The sequence below is a fragment of the Athene cunicularia genome (assembly GCF_003259725.1).
Source record: "Athene cunicularia isolate RWA chromosome 26 unlocalized genomic scaffold, athCun1 chr26_part1, whole genome shotgun sequence".
Taxonomy (NCBI): Eukaryota; Metazoa; Chordata; class Aves; order Strigiformes; family Strigidae; genus Athene; species Athene cunicularia.
The window spans coordinates 2,904,443-2,917,704 of record NW_020799136.1 but is presented as its reverse complement, the minus strand read 5'-3'; the positions used below and the strand labels follow the sequence as shown (position 1 = coordinate 2,917,704).

The 13,262-nt window shown below is 45.8% G+C and overlaps 3 protein-coding genes across 3 annotated transcripts in view; 1 reads left to right on the top strand and 2 right to left on the bottom strand.

The window, feature by feature from the left end:
• MOV10 (Mov10 RISC complex RNA helicase) overlaps positions 1-829 on the bottom strand; it is a 3,157-nt gene extending 2,328 nt beyond the window's left edge. Inside the window, exon 1 of the mRNA XM_026864114.1 lies at positions 792-829. Coding sequence (XP_026719915.1) covers positions 792-829 — 38 coding nt within the window. The remainder of the gene's footprint in view (positions 1-791) is intronic.
• Positions 830-1,891: 1,062 nt separating this feature from the next.
• The window catches only part of CAPZA1 (capping actin protein of muscle Z-line subunit alpha 1), a 28,780-nt gene continuing 17,409 nt past the window's right edge, over positions 1,892-13,262 (bottom strand). Inside the window, exons 3-11 of the mRNA XM_026864285.1 lie at positions 8,777-8,841; positions 8,487-8,538; positions 7,615-7,678; positions 6,180-6,386; positions 5,697-5,776; positions 5,208-5,286; positions 4,652-4,723; positions 4,009-4,071; positions 1,892-3,447 (exon numbers count right to left, since the gene is read on the bottom strand). Of these exons, the coding sequence (XP_026720086.1) occupies positions 3,307-3,447; positions 4,009-4,071; positions 4,652-4,723; positions 5,208-5,286; positions 5,697-5,776; positions 6,180-6,386; positions 7,615-7,659 (687 nt within the window). The 5' untranslated portion in view covers positions 7,660-7,678; positions 8,487-8,538; positions 8,777-8,841 and the 3' untranslated portion in view covers positions 1,892-3,306. The remainder of the gene's footprint in view (positions 3,448-4,008; positions 4,072-4,651; positions 4,724-5,207; positions 5,287-5,696; positions 5,777-6,179; positions 6,387-7,614; positions 7,679-8,486; positions 8,539-8,776; positions 8,842-13,262) is intronic.
• The window catches only part of ST7L (suppression of tumorigenicity 7 like), a 22,078-nt gene continuing 22,018 nt past the window's right edge, over positions 13,203-13,262 (top strand). The window contains exon 1 of the mRNA XM_026864113.1: positions 13,203-13,224. Coding sequence (XP_026719914.1) covers positions 13,203-13,224 — 22 coding nt within the window. The remainder of the gene's footprint in view (positions 13,225-13,262) is intronic.

The window sequence follows — 13,262 nt, the reverse complement described above, 5'->3', positions numbered from 1 at the left end:
GGGAAGCGCTGCCACGGCTCCGCGGCTGCCCTGGAGTTAGGGCGGCAGCAGGAAGGGCTGGTTTGTGGGTCTGGGTTCCCCGCCGCCCCCCTCCAGCCTGCCTGGGGGGTCGGTGAGCCCCGACCTGCTGCCGTGAGGCTCGGGACCCTGCGGCCCCTCCCGGCGCCCTGTGTGCCCCGAGGTGCGGGGGTGAGTCGCTGTCCCCCCCCTCGGCTCGGGTGGCTTTTCCTCTGCCCCCGCCGCTGCCTGGAGGTGGCTGATGCGCTGCGACAGTGTAGGGCCCCTCGCTCCGGGCCCTGAAAAACAGGGGTGCTGATACAGAGAAATGGCCACTTGCCTTGCAGATTGTTTATTGCAGCAAGGCGTGGTGGTTCCTGAGCGTTGTCTAAGAATCCCGCTTGCCCAGACTTGTTTTATGGACTCACTGGGGTTTACCAGATAGCTCGGGGACTGGCCCTGATAAGAAAGTAGCAGGCAGCCCGGGGGTGTGAATTAAAAGGACAACTCAGCGGTAGCAGAAGGAAAACCCTCAATGGGCACTTAGGCAAACTTAAACTTGAACAAAAGGGCTCTGAGATGCTGTCTAGAGAGGATGATCTCGCCCATTTAGCGGAGGAGACATCTGGACTTTTGCTTGGCAGCGCATGCCCCGGGCAGAGCCGGCGCTGTGAAGATCAAGTACTTCTCCCCTTGAATAATTGTAATAATCACACCTATTCCCCGAACTGATTGTAATAACCCAGCCCTTCCTAACGAATGTGTGTGTTTTGTTGTAAGAAATATTTGGGTACTTGCCAGAGACGGTGCGCAAGCTTTGTGGAGAAATCATCCCCTTGCACCCCGGCCGGAATAAACACGCCAGCCTTAGAACTCCGAGCCGTAGAGTTGATTTGCTGCCCCTGGAGAGGCTGCTCGTGAATCCTTCTGTTTGCTCTTTGAGCCCGCGAACAGAGGAAAAGCCTTTCCTCGCTGGGCAGCCTGGGCTGGCGCTGCCTCCCCCGGCCCAGCCAGGCTCCAGTCCCGGCTCGCTGGGATTCACCTGGGCCGGGCTTTGCCTTTGGGCCAGCCCGGGACAGGCTGTGCTGAGCTGGGCTCAGTCGCTGCTGAAGCCTCTGGTCTCCAGCGGACGGTAGCCAGTGGCCTGGAGGATTAGGTTGCCTCTGGGGCTTTGTTCAGTGCCCCGGGGCCAGGGAAAGGACTAAGAGCTGGGAAGGGGCTGGGGCTGGGCCAGCTGCAGAGAAGGGCTGGGCGGCAGGCAGCGGCCTAGAGGATGATTAGCTAAAGATTTGGAGAAGAACAAAGAGATAGAGCCGGTCTTAAGGCCGGAACAAGACAAGTACAGTGTAACCCGCAGAGGACCAGCCTTGAGGCAGATAAAAGCCCCGTTGTGTGCCCGGCTTTATCTGGGCCCGCTGCGGCTTCACATTCTCCGGCCCGCACCGCGTAACCTTTCATCTCCTCCCGGCGCCCCTGCAGGGAGGAAACCCTTGTCCAAACACCGGCGGGCAGAGCCCTGTCCTTGAGCAGCTCCGGATCCTCCAGACAGTCCCGCTTTGTGCAGCACCAGCAGAGCAGAGGAGGGGTCCAAGGAGAACACGGGTGCGAGGAGAGGAGGGGTACGCAGAGAGGCGGGGCGCATCCCGGCGGGGCTCAGGTGATGAGCGGAGGAACCTCACCCGCCGCTTTCCCCGGGGTGAAGTGCTCCATCAGAGCTGAGCGACTGGTTTTCTGTTCATCTGGGAGCCCTCAGGCCTCCAGTTCCCTGCTCCGGGTGCCAGCGTGGGGGCATCACTGGGGAGGGGGGGGGTTGCAGGCAACACTCCCCCCCCTCCTGCAGATCTGCTGCCATCGGGCACCAAGAGAAGCGAGACCACGCAAGAACAGACACAAATGGCTTCAAAAGAAAGAGCAGTGTATTTCTGCCAGACTGCGGTACAGAGGAGGCCTGCAGGACCAACGGCCAGTCTCAACAGCAGATACAAATATACGGTATTTAGACAAAACTTCTCACAAAGGATAGACACACTTACTTTGTGGTATTACCGTGCAAAACAAACACGAAGTGTAATGCACACCGGTCCCATCCCTAGCTGCCCACCCCCTTTCTCTGTATTTTTAAAAATAGGAAGACAGCAGCCAGTCTAAAAACCAGAACGTGCAGGAAGGGCAGAGGTAACCAGGTGCAAAGAAAGCCAAGGGAGTTCCCCAAAAGGGTTTAATTCCACAGCGAATCCACGTTCCGAGTTCTGACTGGGAAAGGCACACAAGTGCCCCTTCAACCTCCCCCCGAGAGGCGGGGGACACACACAGCCATTTCTCATTTTACAGAAAAAAAAAAAGTAACATAGAGCAAGCATTTAGAGAGCAAAGAAGAGATTAATTTCAAAACCCCCTTTAAGCATGACAAGAAACTGGCCACAACTGAGACAAAACGGAAAGGGTTTTTTCTCTCACTTTGGTGCAAGTTTATTTATTTTGTACACTATCCATCCATACACCTGTGATACAAATTCTATGAACCTGCCACAAAGCATTAAAGCACAACATACCTATTATTCCATTGACATTTGCATTTTTAATCACCAGCCAGCCTATGTGGAGCAGCAGTAATTCAACCCCAGAACTTGTAGATCTGTAAAAATGCAGATGTCTGATAACCGTACATACATGAGGGAGGGGAGAGCAAAAATGTTCACTTTTAGGGAACATGGCTCAAATCTTCAGATTAAAAAAAAAAAAAAAATTACGTCCCTGGAAGAGCTGGCTGCTTGGGGGTTTCTGTAAAGGATCCCGTAAACTCATTTGGTACAGTAAAATCTGAGCCTGCAAGGTTTTTGCTCTGTGGAGGGCAGCGGGAAGGGCAGCGGAGGACTCGCTGTGACTCTGGCAGCAGAGCGCCTGGAGCGGTTGGCAGGTCGGACAGACTTGCTGGGTACCTGGAGAGCTGCAGGCGGGCGGGGGAAGGCTCTGCCCCCGCCCCGGGTTGGTGGTAGGGCTTTTCCAGCTAGGAAGTTTTCCAACCGGTACAATCGGGTGAGTGAGAACAGCTACACGTCTGAGCCATGAACGTGGCTTAATTCGACTGACCTACCAGTAAATGCAGTCACGACAGGAAGTTTATGTGGCAGGAAACACAAAACACAAAGACAACACTATTTGTTCCACAGTTCTCTCTGAGGCTAGAAAACCTGTTAACTTTGAAAGCCCTAGAAAAATGCTGCACTGGTTTAGAAACCATCTACTTGGCATAGGACCACATTTGTTTTTTTTGCACACAAACATTTCATAAACCCCCTCACTTCTGCATTAAGCATTCTGCATTTCTTTGCCGATCTTGTAGCTGAGGATTTTGTTCCAGTCAATCTTGGTGCGGGTGACGGGCAGCTGCCGGCGTAAGGCCTTGAACGTGGTGTCTGACATCGTCTGGTAGTTCTCACTGATCGCGGTCTGCAACGGCAAGGAGGTTCAGTTACCACAGGAGTGAGGTACTCCAGAACCCCCCAAACCCTTCCTACGAGGCCAAGGCACACCAGTGACCCAAATAAAATGCAGGCACCAGCGCGTGTGCAAGCGCAGGGGTGTCTGAGTCCCCTGTGGAGGTGGCAGCGACTCCTCGGGTGCTCCACTGCCTTTTCTGCACCGAGTCTCCTCACACACAGGCTGGAACAGCGTAAAAAGCTGTCAAGCTGTCACACAAGTTTCCTCTCCAGTATTTTTAACTGTCGCAGAAGAAAACATTTAGACTCGCTCACCCCCCTTCCATGCTTGTTCCAGGCACCATTTGTAACCCTTTAATATAACTATACAGCAAAACTGATTAATAATTACACACAGCTTGACGACTAGGTTCTTTATTTAAACAAATGCTACTGCCCTTTTCTAAGTAATTCTTACAGTCAATATCAGGTTCAGCCACAAACAGAACTGAGGTCAATTTTCCATGTTTCCATTAACAGAAAATGGAGACTGACACGATTCTATCGTGTATTTCGCCACCACTGATCTTACCTGATACTCGTTTTCTGCATTTTCTATTATCTTAATAAATTCCTTAGCTGTCTGGACATCGCTCTACAAAGGGAAAAACACATTTTTATATGTTTTAGAGCAACTTACAAAAGCTACTCAAGAGATTTCTTCTCAAACAATAGGCCGAGGTAGATGCAGTGGGTAACACCGGCAGCTCTGCCCCGTGTCTGCAGCCGGGCTCCTCTGGCTGCAGCTCCTGCTCCACACTGAACCCGGACTGCACCCTAGTGCCGGCAGGGAAGCGAACCTTCCTGGTACAGTTGGGGATTTCGTGACTGCTGCTCCATCTGCTGTACTGCCGGACTTTGTACCTTCCCTTGTACACTGCTCTGACTATTCGTTCCCCTTGTGTATAGATGGGAAAGCATATTCTGCCCTCTTTACCTGGAACTCGTCAGATAAACGTTCCAGCAGAGACTGTACTTTCTAACGCACTTTAAGCAGTTGAGAATCTGGGTTTCCAACATAACTCTACAAACACTACGACTACACTGCCTAGTCACTCTAAAACTACATTAAAATCAAGAGAATGCAGTCATAGTAGCAGTGTATGCTTCATGAGATGTTTAAGAATCAGAACAGTTTCCTTATCTTAAAAAAAAAAATCTCTCGGCATACTTACTGAAACCTGTACAGAGTCCTGGATATCTTTGTGACTAACCAGCTGAACGTTGCCATCCTCATAGTAATGAACCTGAACAAAGAGACAAATTGCAGGTTATCATTAACACTCATTTCATAATCCCTAGAGCCCCCAAATGCTACCAGAATGGCACAACAGCACCGCTGTGCCAGTCTTCTCTGCTTACGTGGAGACTAAAAGCAGGATGGATTTTCTAAAAGGTTTCATTCTTTGTCAAGACTGTTCAAGATTATGTTAATGCCTAGAGTTGAAATAAGAGCAATTATAAAAGAATTCACGGTATAGGTTTTAGCCCTATAAAGTGAAGCAGACTGGGAGGCACACTGGGAAATGCTACATAATAAACCACAGGCCAGATTGTAGATGATGTCCAAACCACTAGATTTAAGCATTAATTTACTGAATAGTATAGTTTAATAGCATCTTGAGGAGGACATCTCGGCTGTACCCCGGCACCTCACTCTTGAGTCGAACGCACTTGTGTAAGAGAAGCACAGTGCAGCTTCTCCTCTTGTTGCCAGAAAAAGTAACTCACCTGGATCTTGAGCACTGCAGCCACTTGAGCCATGGGCGGTGTGATGGTAAACTTCCACTCCGATCTCCAACGACCGTTCCTACAAACAAGCCAAGCATGAAAACTATTTCCAGAAAGCTCTAAGAACAAAAAGACCCAAATAACAAGAGCTCCCTCTGTCTTATGACCAGTGTCACAGTGCCTTACACGGCACTGAACTGTGTTTCTGCAGTGCAGGTGAGAGCACAGCTCCAGGGGGCCCAGTCCAGCGTGCTTGGGCTCTGGACACGTGTGGGGGTCCCTGTCCCACCCCACTGACACCCCCCTCTGGGCAGGTGACAGCCACGGCCATGGCTTTAGGAAGGGCCGTGGGGGCTGCGAGGCCGAGCAGCAGAACTTCTCGGGAAGCCGAAGCCTACCCGTCCTTCAGACTGTGTCAGAAGACACAGAGGATGGGTTGGTTTGAGGACTAGTCAAGGAAGAAAATACACTATGTTGAAATAGTCTTACCAGAAGTTTTTGGGCTGGAACTGGTGGCTCTCAATACAGGCAATAATTGTCTGCTGCCCATCTATAGATTTACCATAAACCTGTATTTAGAAAAAGAGTTAAAAAGGCCCAAGAGCTGAGGAAAGCCATTCTTAATTTCTGTTCTTGGCAGCACTGCGGAGGCGTGCTCTTGTGGCATCTCACTGGGAACCTGTCCCACTACCGACACTGCCCAACACCTCCACTCACGCAGGTGCATCAGCGCCTCCCTTTCATTAACTGCAGGCCTGACGGTGCCTGGCAGCCCTGGCTATGGAAAATACGGCCTAGTACATCTTTACCGCTGCCTGCACACCAAGACATTTGCACCTTCCTTGGAACTTGTTATTCCAAAGTTAGCAAAAACACCAGTGCAGATGGAGAATTCAAACAGCACGGCCCAGCACAAAGTCCACGAGGTCCTGCCTGCCCCAGAGCAACGAACTTCCAGTGACGGACACTCACAGTACAGAAGCCGTTGGGGTAATGATCTTTCACATAAGCCCTCAGCGCGCTGTCACAGGCATCTCTCCACTGTTTTAAAGCTGATTCCGTGTCCTCCGGCTGGGGGTCACTTGCTTCTTTCCTTAAATGATCGAACTTAAAAGAAAGTTTGTTTCTTGGGTCTAAAAATCTGCCATTGCCCAGATCACCATGTTCTGTGATTAAGACCTGTAAAAAAAAGCGGCAATGAAGATATGCTTACGCTGCTGTAAATGTGCTGGTTTGTGGTTTTCTCTGACTATCTGAAGAGACATCAACGTTTCAGCTGCTCTTTTCACTGAGCTATAGCATCACATAAAGAAACGGGGACTTTCAGCAATAATTTCAACTAACAGTAGTTGTAGTGAAGCTGTAGGTAAACTTTCTGCTCTTCGCAGTAATATTGCACCTGGCCTTGTGTCCCAGAAATGGCTGGATTCTAACAACAATGTATTTAGCTTAACGTTGGACATCCTTACAATACAAACAGCTAGGTTTGCTTTTGAAGTTAGTTTCGCTGTTTTCCTTCCCCGTTTCTATAGGAAACAAAGAATTTTACTCTGGAATTTACCGTTTATTGTCATGTTCCGTGTTGCAACAGCTCTCCTTCTGGTCAAGAAGGGTATACAGCCGTGGCTACTTCTAACACACACACACATGCTGAAGCACACAGCAAAGCAGCTGTGTCTCCTTTGTCTTAGGCACCATGATTCTCTGGCTTCTCAAACACTGACTTTTTTTTTTTTTTTAATTTTATTTGCAGGTTGTATTGTAACTTCTGCTTGTCAAAGCTCTGTCTTAAAAATATCTGCCTGCCATCTGGGACACCAGAGAAGCTAGGTCAGTACTTGGCTCAGAGAAGAGAACAGCTGGGCAGGCCAGATTTCTATCTTCTGGAGGACTTGCTGCTTGTTCTCAAAAAAAAGGAAAAAAAATTGTTTTGCTGGCATAGACTGGCTAGTATTAGCTTGGTATCATCAAAGGCACCATATGTTTTTTAGAGTAGCTGAGAATGGATTAAAAATGAAAAAGAAAATATTATTAAGAATCTGCTACCGGTTGTTGGTAGGAACTGTATGCAGGCAGCAACACAAGGATTTGTAAGTGAGCTTTTAAATAAACAGTAATCTTTAATCATTCACACTGTAAGTAGAATTCCAGCGACCTCAGCATGGAGCTTTACTCAAGGAGCAATGAATTAGTTATCAGGTAGTATCAGACCGTGCTTCCAGAGAACATTTCACCCATGCTGCTTCTATGAGAGCAGAAGTTTGGTAATATAATGTGTGTGGGAAGGAGGAGAGCTGATAACCTGTGATTAGAATGAAACTAGTCAACATCTTGACGAAACAACATTTTTTATTGGTTTTGCACAGTGTAGTTACATAAACCTCAAGTATAAAAAGTTTTCTCTTACCTGATCATCATACCCTTCTATCTTCACCGGAGTGAACTGGTCCATGTTATACTGTGCAAATGCACTGTTAAGAACGAAAAGAACATGAACTTTATTGTACACGCTCATTTATTTGGCCTCAAAACCAAGTACATGGTGTGGTTTACGTTACAGAAAGCTTCAACTTAATTTGGCAAATAATACACACAAGCACTCTTAAAGGATTTTTCAATGCCTTTTATTGATGATAGCTATAAAATCCCAGGTCTAAAGCCAGGTTTATTTAATGACCAGGGAAGTACAGAGTTCAAAAGTAGAACAGCAGGCAGCCCGGGGGAATATGAGCAAGTCAGGGCAAAACAGGAACACCCCAGCTACAATTAGACAGTAGCAAAGTAAACAAACAGGTAGACTAATATTTACAACAATTTTCTTATGTAAAGACCTGCTGACTGATACGCCACCTAGCTTGAAGTAAAATCTTGGTAGCAAAAATCTTGTGCATAACCTTTAAGGCCCTTCTGATGAGGCTGGGCAAGTAAATTTTTTTTTTTTTTTTTTTTTTTTGTTTGAGGGCAGTTCTTTTTCTAAACTTCAGCTAAGGATTACTCAGTATTTCAGGCTTCACTTGCTTTACAAATCATGCTCCAACAAGATCAGACATTCCTGCTGCTGCCGAGTTAAACTTTTTGGCAGAGTGCCTTCCTGACAGTTTTATACGGCCTCTACAGCACAAATTCTAATCTAGGGCTTTTAAAAAGAATCATCCATGCCTTTTATTATTTATTTTGTCTACAGGAACTACAGAAGATTGCTCTCCATACAACAAATGGCTCGCTTTGTTACAGAATGATGGGCGTGAGGAAACACGTGTTTGAAATTCTGGTACTTACTGTGCTGCTCCTTCCCTGAGAAGATTGTCATTGTTAAGCAATAACCGGACATCTGGAGAAGAGAGAGTTCGGGTAGGTTATTGGATTTTTTGACCAAATGTTTCTCTTTATACATTTCATTTTCAACTGTACAAATGCAAACATTACAACAATTAAAGCATATGTAGTCCCAGAATGACAGCACGCTTTTCCCTCACCTTAAAAGCAACATATTATGACACAGCCTGAGATTCTTATAATAGACCGAACTTGAAGAAAACACCACCCATCATTTTTCCTTATTCACTTACCATTGAATACTTCGTTGAATTCTCCAGGGGGTGCATGAGTGATGAATTTTGCAGCTATACGCACCTACAACGAAGCAGAGAAGTAATTAAACTAAAGATAAAAGACAATTTCCTGAGTTCATACGTACTGGAACCTACACCAAAGCAATCCTCCAGCAAAGCCAACCCTGTGAGTGCTAGGAAGTGCCACGATTAGGCAGAAATCCAGGCGTGCATTGTCGAAACAGAAACAGTTTTGTAAGGTAAAATTTGTTTCGGTGTAACCGAGCAGAGTAATCCCAAACGTACTCAGGAAGCAGCGCAAACTTCACATGGGCATCTGTAAAAATGTAACTGTTCCACCTGCACTTCTCTAAAGAACAGGAATGCTGGCTAGCCACTCTTTCTGGTGACATTCCTCAATGTTTTTTTCCTGATCGTTGCCAGTAATCAGAAACCTAAATGCCAGCTAGAGAAAGAGTAAGAAATGACTGCACCAAGTGACAGGGTAACTGGATGGAAACCTACAGCACAGCCCCCCAGGTAAGGAGTGTCTGACCCCTCCTGCGGGACGCCCTGTGATGCAGCTTGTGCGGGGCTGAGGGCTGGCTGAGGGAGATGCCACTGCCCACAGCAAACGGCATGAAGGATGAGAGGCGGATCCCTCGACAAATGGAGCAGTAAATCAATTACATCAACTGCCACGGGACTGCCTCCGGAGTTCGTTATGCCTCATGGACTTTGAAAAAGCCACTGATGTGCTCAGAGTGCAGAAGGTGCTGTGGACACACAAAGGAAAAAGCTGGAAACTGACACGAACGTGGAGGTGAGGGAAAGTGCCAAAATGAACCAGAGAAGTCAGACAGAGCCTCCGAATGAAACCATCAAAATTTCAGCAGGTGCTGTTTGGGGGTTTTTTGGCGGTTTTTGTGTTTTGTTTTCGTTTTTTTTGATACAATAACTAAGCGAAAAGGCCAACTGTAAGGAAAATGCCTGAACATCTGCAAACTTTACAGCTGGGAAAGAAAAACCCATTCTCCTCTTAAAAGTAGTAAAACTGCACCGTGTGCTGAAATCCAATATACATGTCTTGCATTGTTAGAATCCAGGCGGTCTAGGTATTGATTCAGTAGAAACTAGTAAGGGTTTATGGCTTTCATAATCCAATCTTTTATGGCTTTCATAGGACCAAAGGGAATAGAATCATCCTGGAAGACTCAAACCAGGAAATGTCACAAAATTAATACCTCTCCCTTAGAGTAATAAAGCTGTCACATTTCTTCCAATAAGCACAGCTAATAAAGCTGTGCAATAAGCCTTTCTTGCTCAACTAGACATGTATTGAAGATGAGTGCAGAACGGTGCTCATTATAACTCTGACTACTTCTTCTACTTTTCATTTTGAGTAGTAAAACAAAGGAATGCGTATATATTCAACTACTCCAGCTGAATTATTGCCAGAGCCGTAAATAACTTGCTTCTCTCAACAGTCTTCCCTGGTTTAATTAGAAATTGTTGTCTGTGGTATTTGTCACATGATTTAAAGCAAGCCATGAAAGGAAATAAAGACCCTTCTATACAAAGGCTATATTGCCTTATTTCAACAGGACCTAGTAACAGCTCTGCCTTAACTGGATTGAGCTTCAGATGAAGAGACTGTCTTCCAAATTAGCATCTGCTTCAAAAAATATATATACATTCTTTATGTCATAAGCAATTATGCAATACAGATGAAAAACTAAAAAGTCAGTAACTTGTGTGATACAATACAGAATGTCACACTATTTTCTCCTAATTTTCTGCTTTTAGATAAGGTTAGCAATCCTAAAAATGTAGCTCTTACTGTCTGAAAAATTTCACTATTTGAAGAACCGTAATTAGGACACATTGCTGCCATAATCTTGTTAGATTTCACTGTCAGAAATCCGGATGGTGATGAAGATAACGTAGCAGTAATTAGGACGGACACCGCTGCTTGATGTCCTCTGTGGACTTTGCTAGGACCAGCCTTAAATGGCTGAAAGACTTCTGAAATGACACCATGTGCTCTTCTAAGAAAGCCCTAAGCACGAGTACAGGCGTATCACCCTGCTAAAGCACTCACAAATACGTACCAGCTCAGTGGGGGGACTGCACCAGAATACATCCTGCGAATTAACTCCCCGGATGAACAGATTTCCTTTGATAAAGTGCTTCAGCATATGGAAAAATAAGGCCTCTAAAAAGCCATAAACCGCAGTTATCTTATCAATTTATGCAACAACGTTGTGGCTGCAGAATTGTACACGGAACCCTCATAAAAAGGACCACTGTTTTAATGGGTTGAATTTTAGATCAACGGAGTCTCACAAACAGATCCTTGTGAAAAAAAAAAAATATGACAAGAGAGACTTTTAGTCTTCCACAGATTTGTCCACTTGGAAGGAAAAATTAAATCAGCAGAGAAATGACTCTACATTTCAATCAAACGTTGTCACAAAACCAGCCACAAATGCTGCAAGTGAAAAGTGTTCACTTCTCTGAAGCATCCCTAGCTCTGCCTCCCTTCTGCAGCAATAAAATACAGAGCATTTAAATTGAACTATTAAAATGGGGAGTGGAGCACAGGAAACGGGCTGTGGAGCAACTAATTCGAACGTCAAGCATTTCAATTGCTGCTGAGTTTTCAGAGTTGTTTTGTTTCAAAGCGGTGTCAGCAGAGTGGCAGGATGTTCATTTGCAGAAGCATGAAAATACGACTTTCTGCAAACTGACCTACTTCCTGGCCCTCGTTGCCATTTCAGGTAGCTCTGCAACACGCTCGCAAAATGAACTTCCTGCTTCTAAAATAGGGCAAGTGTCTGAGAGGGAAGCTGCTCAACCATTAGTTTAAGCTGGCGAAATGGCAGCAGAATGAACTTAAGCAGACAATAGGGTACATCACAGTAGACTTTAAACTAAAACGAATCCCTTCGCTTACCTAAAATACGCCCATATTGTATAAAGAAGTGAGGCTGGGGGCGGGGGAGATGGAACAAATTAACTTTGTTTCTCTTTTGATTTTTTTTTTTTTTTTGTATTTTAAAGCTCTGATAAACTCAGACTTAAAACTGGAAACATATATAAAAGTTCTAGACCTAGCTGAACAGCTATAAAATGGATATTATAGTAAACCTTTGCTGCATGTTACTTTTTCAGATCCTTGCTTAAGATTATCCTTGTCCTAGCTAGGCATGGAGCTACTTTAAATTGAATCTAGGTTGCCTGAGCCAGGACATCAAGTAGAATGTAGGCTCCGATTTCAAGCGAAACCCCCATCTACTCCAACAAATAAATCCTTGGGCACACGTAGTTCTGAAGAGCCCCGTCTTAAAGGACAAGCCTTCCCCACAAGTGGTGTGAAAGCACTGCAGGCTTCAGGTGAAGGCAGTGGGAGGAGGAAAAAAACCACCTAGTGACTCCAGGTTCTTGCAACACTGACTCTCACTCCCAGACTAAAGAGCTAGCCTAGATGTAAGCCTACAAACAGCAAGCCCAGTTCTACTTCCAGCTCTTTAAAGACTTGCTAGATTGCCAGGGGCAATTTACATCACCTCCTTCGCTCTCAATCCTGTACCACCATAACCGCAGAGATGATAAAGCTTCAGTTTTAATTTTCACATCAAATTCAACGATAACTTCAATTTTAGCAGTTCAAATGAAATTCAGCCCAATGACATCTCGGGTAAAATGTTTTATGCGCCGCTAGATAGATTTCAGTTAGGTGCTATAGACCATATGAATTCTGTTCTGGAACACTCATTTCAAACAACGCTCGTGTCAGCTAAAATATTAACTAAATGATGAATGACGCCCTTAAAGCTCTATCTGCTTGTTTCACGGTGAATGTCAATGTCATGAAACTGAAATTGTCAGTTTAAGGGAAAAGTGAAAGCAGGCTCCAGACTCATGGGATCCTTAACGCCTCCTCCAGAACGTTAAGAAACAAACCAAAATCCTATATATAATATATTTATGACATAAGGAAGAGTAACGGTGGATTTTTTAACTACCGTTTGTAGGTAACTAGTACTGCCTAGCAGAAAAGGCGACCTTTTCATTTGTTAAATGAAACTCAAGTGCTGCTTGTAAGACTGTAATTTTCCTACATTCCTATGCACGAGGAACAATCTGTTCACTTCTCCCTTTCCTAAAATAAATATTGCTCTATTTGCTTCTGCTTAGTCCCTTCCATCCAGTGTAACTTGCAGGCTCTACATTAAAGTTACTGTCAGCAGCTAGGGCAAGCAGAAAACGCGAAGACACGCTCCGGAGGTGTTTTGGAAGAGAAGAGGCTGCACAGCACCTTCTAAAGACGCCGCTAACTTCGCTGACCTGGGAACGGAAAGCCGAAGAGCAGAAAATATATTTTCATGCCCAAAGACGCGCCGAGACACCTCAGCTGCACCCAAGCAACAAGGAAATCGAAATGCAAAGCGTCGCGCTGATAAGTAACCGCTGGTCGCCGGCCGGCCGGCCTCTCCCCCGG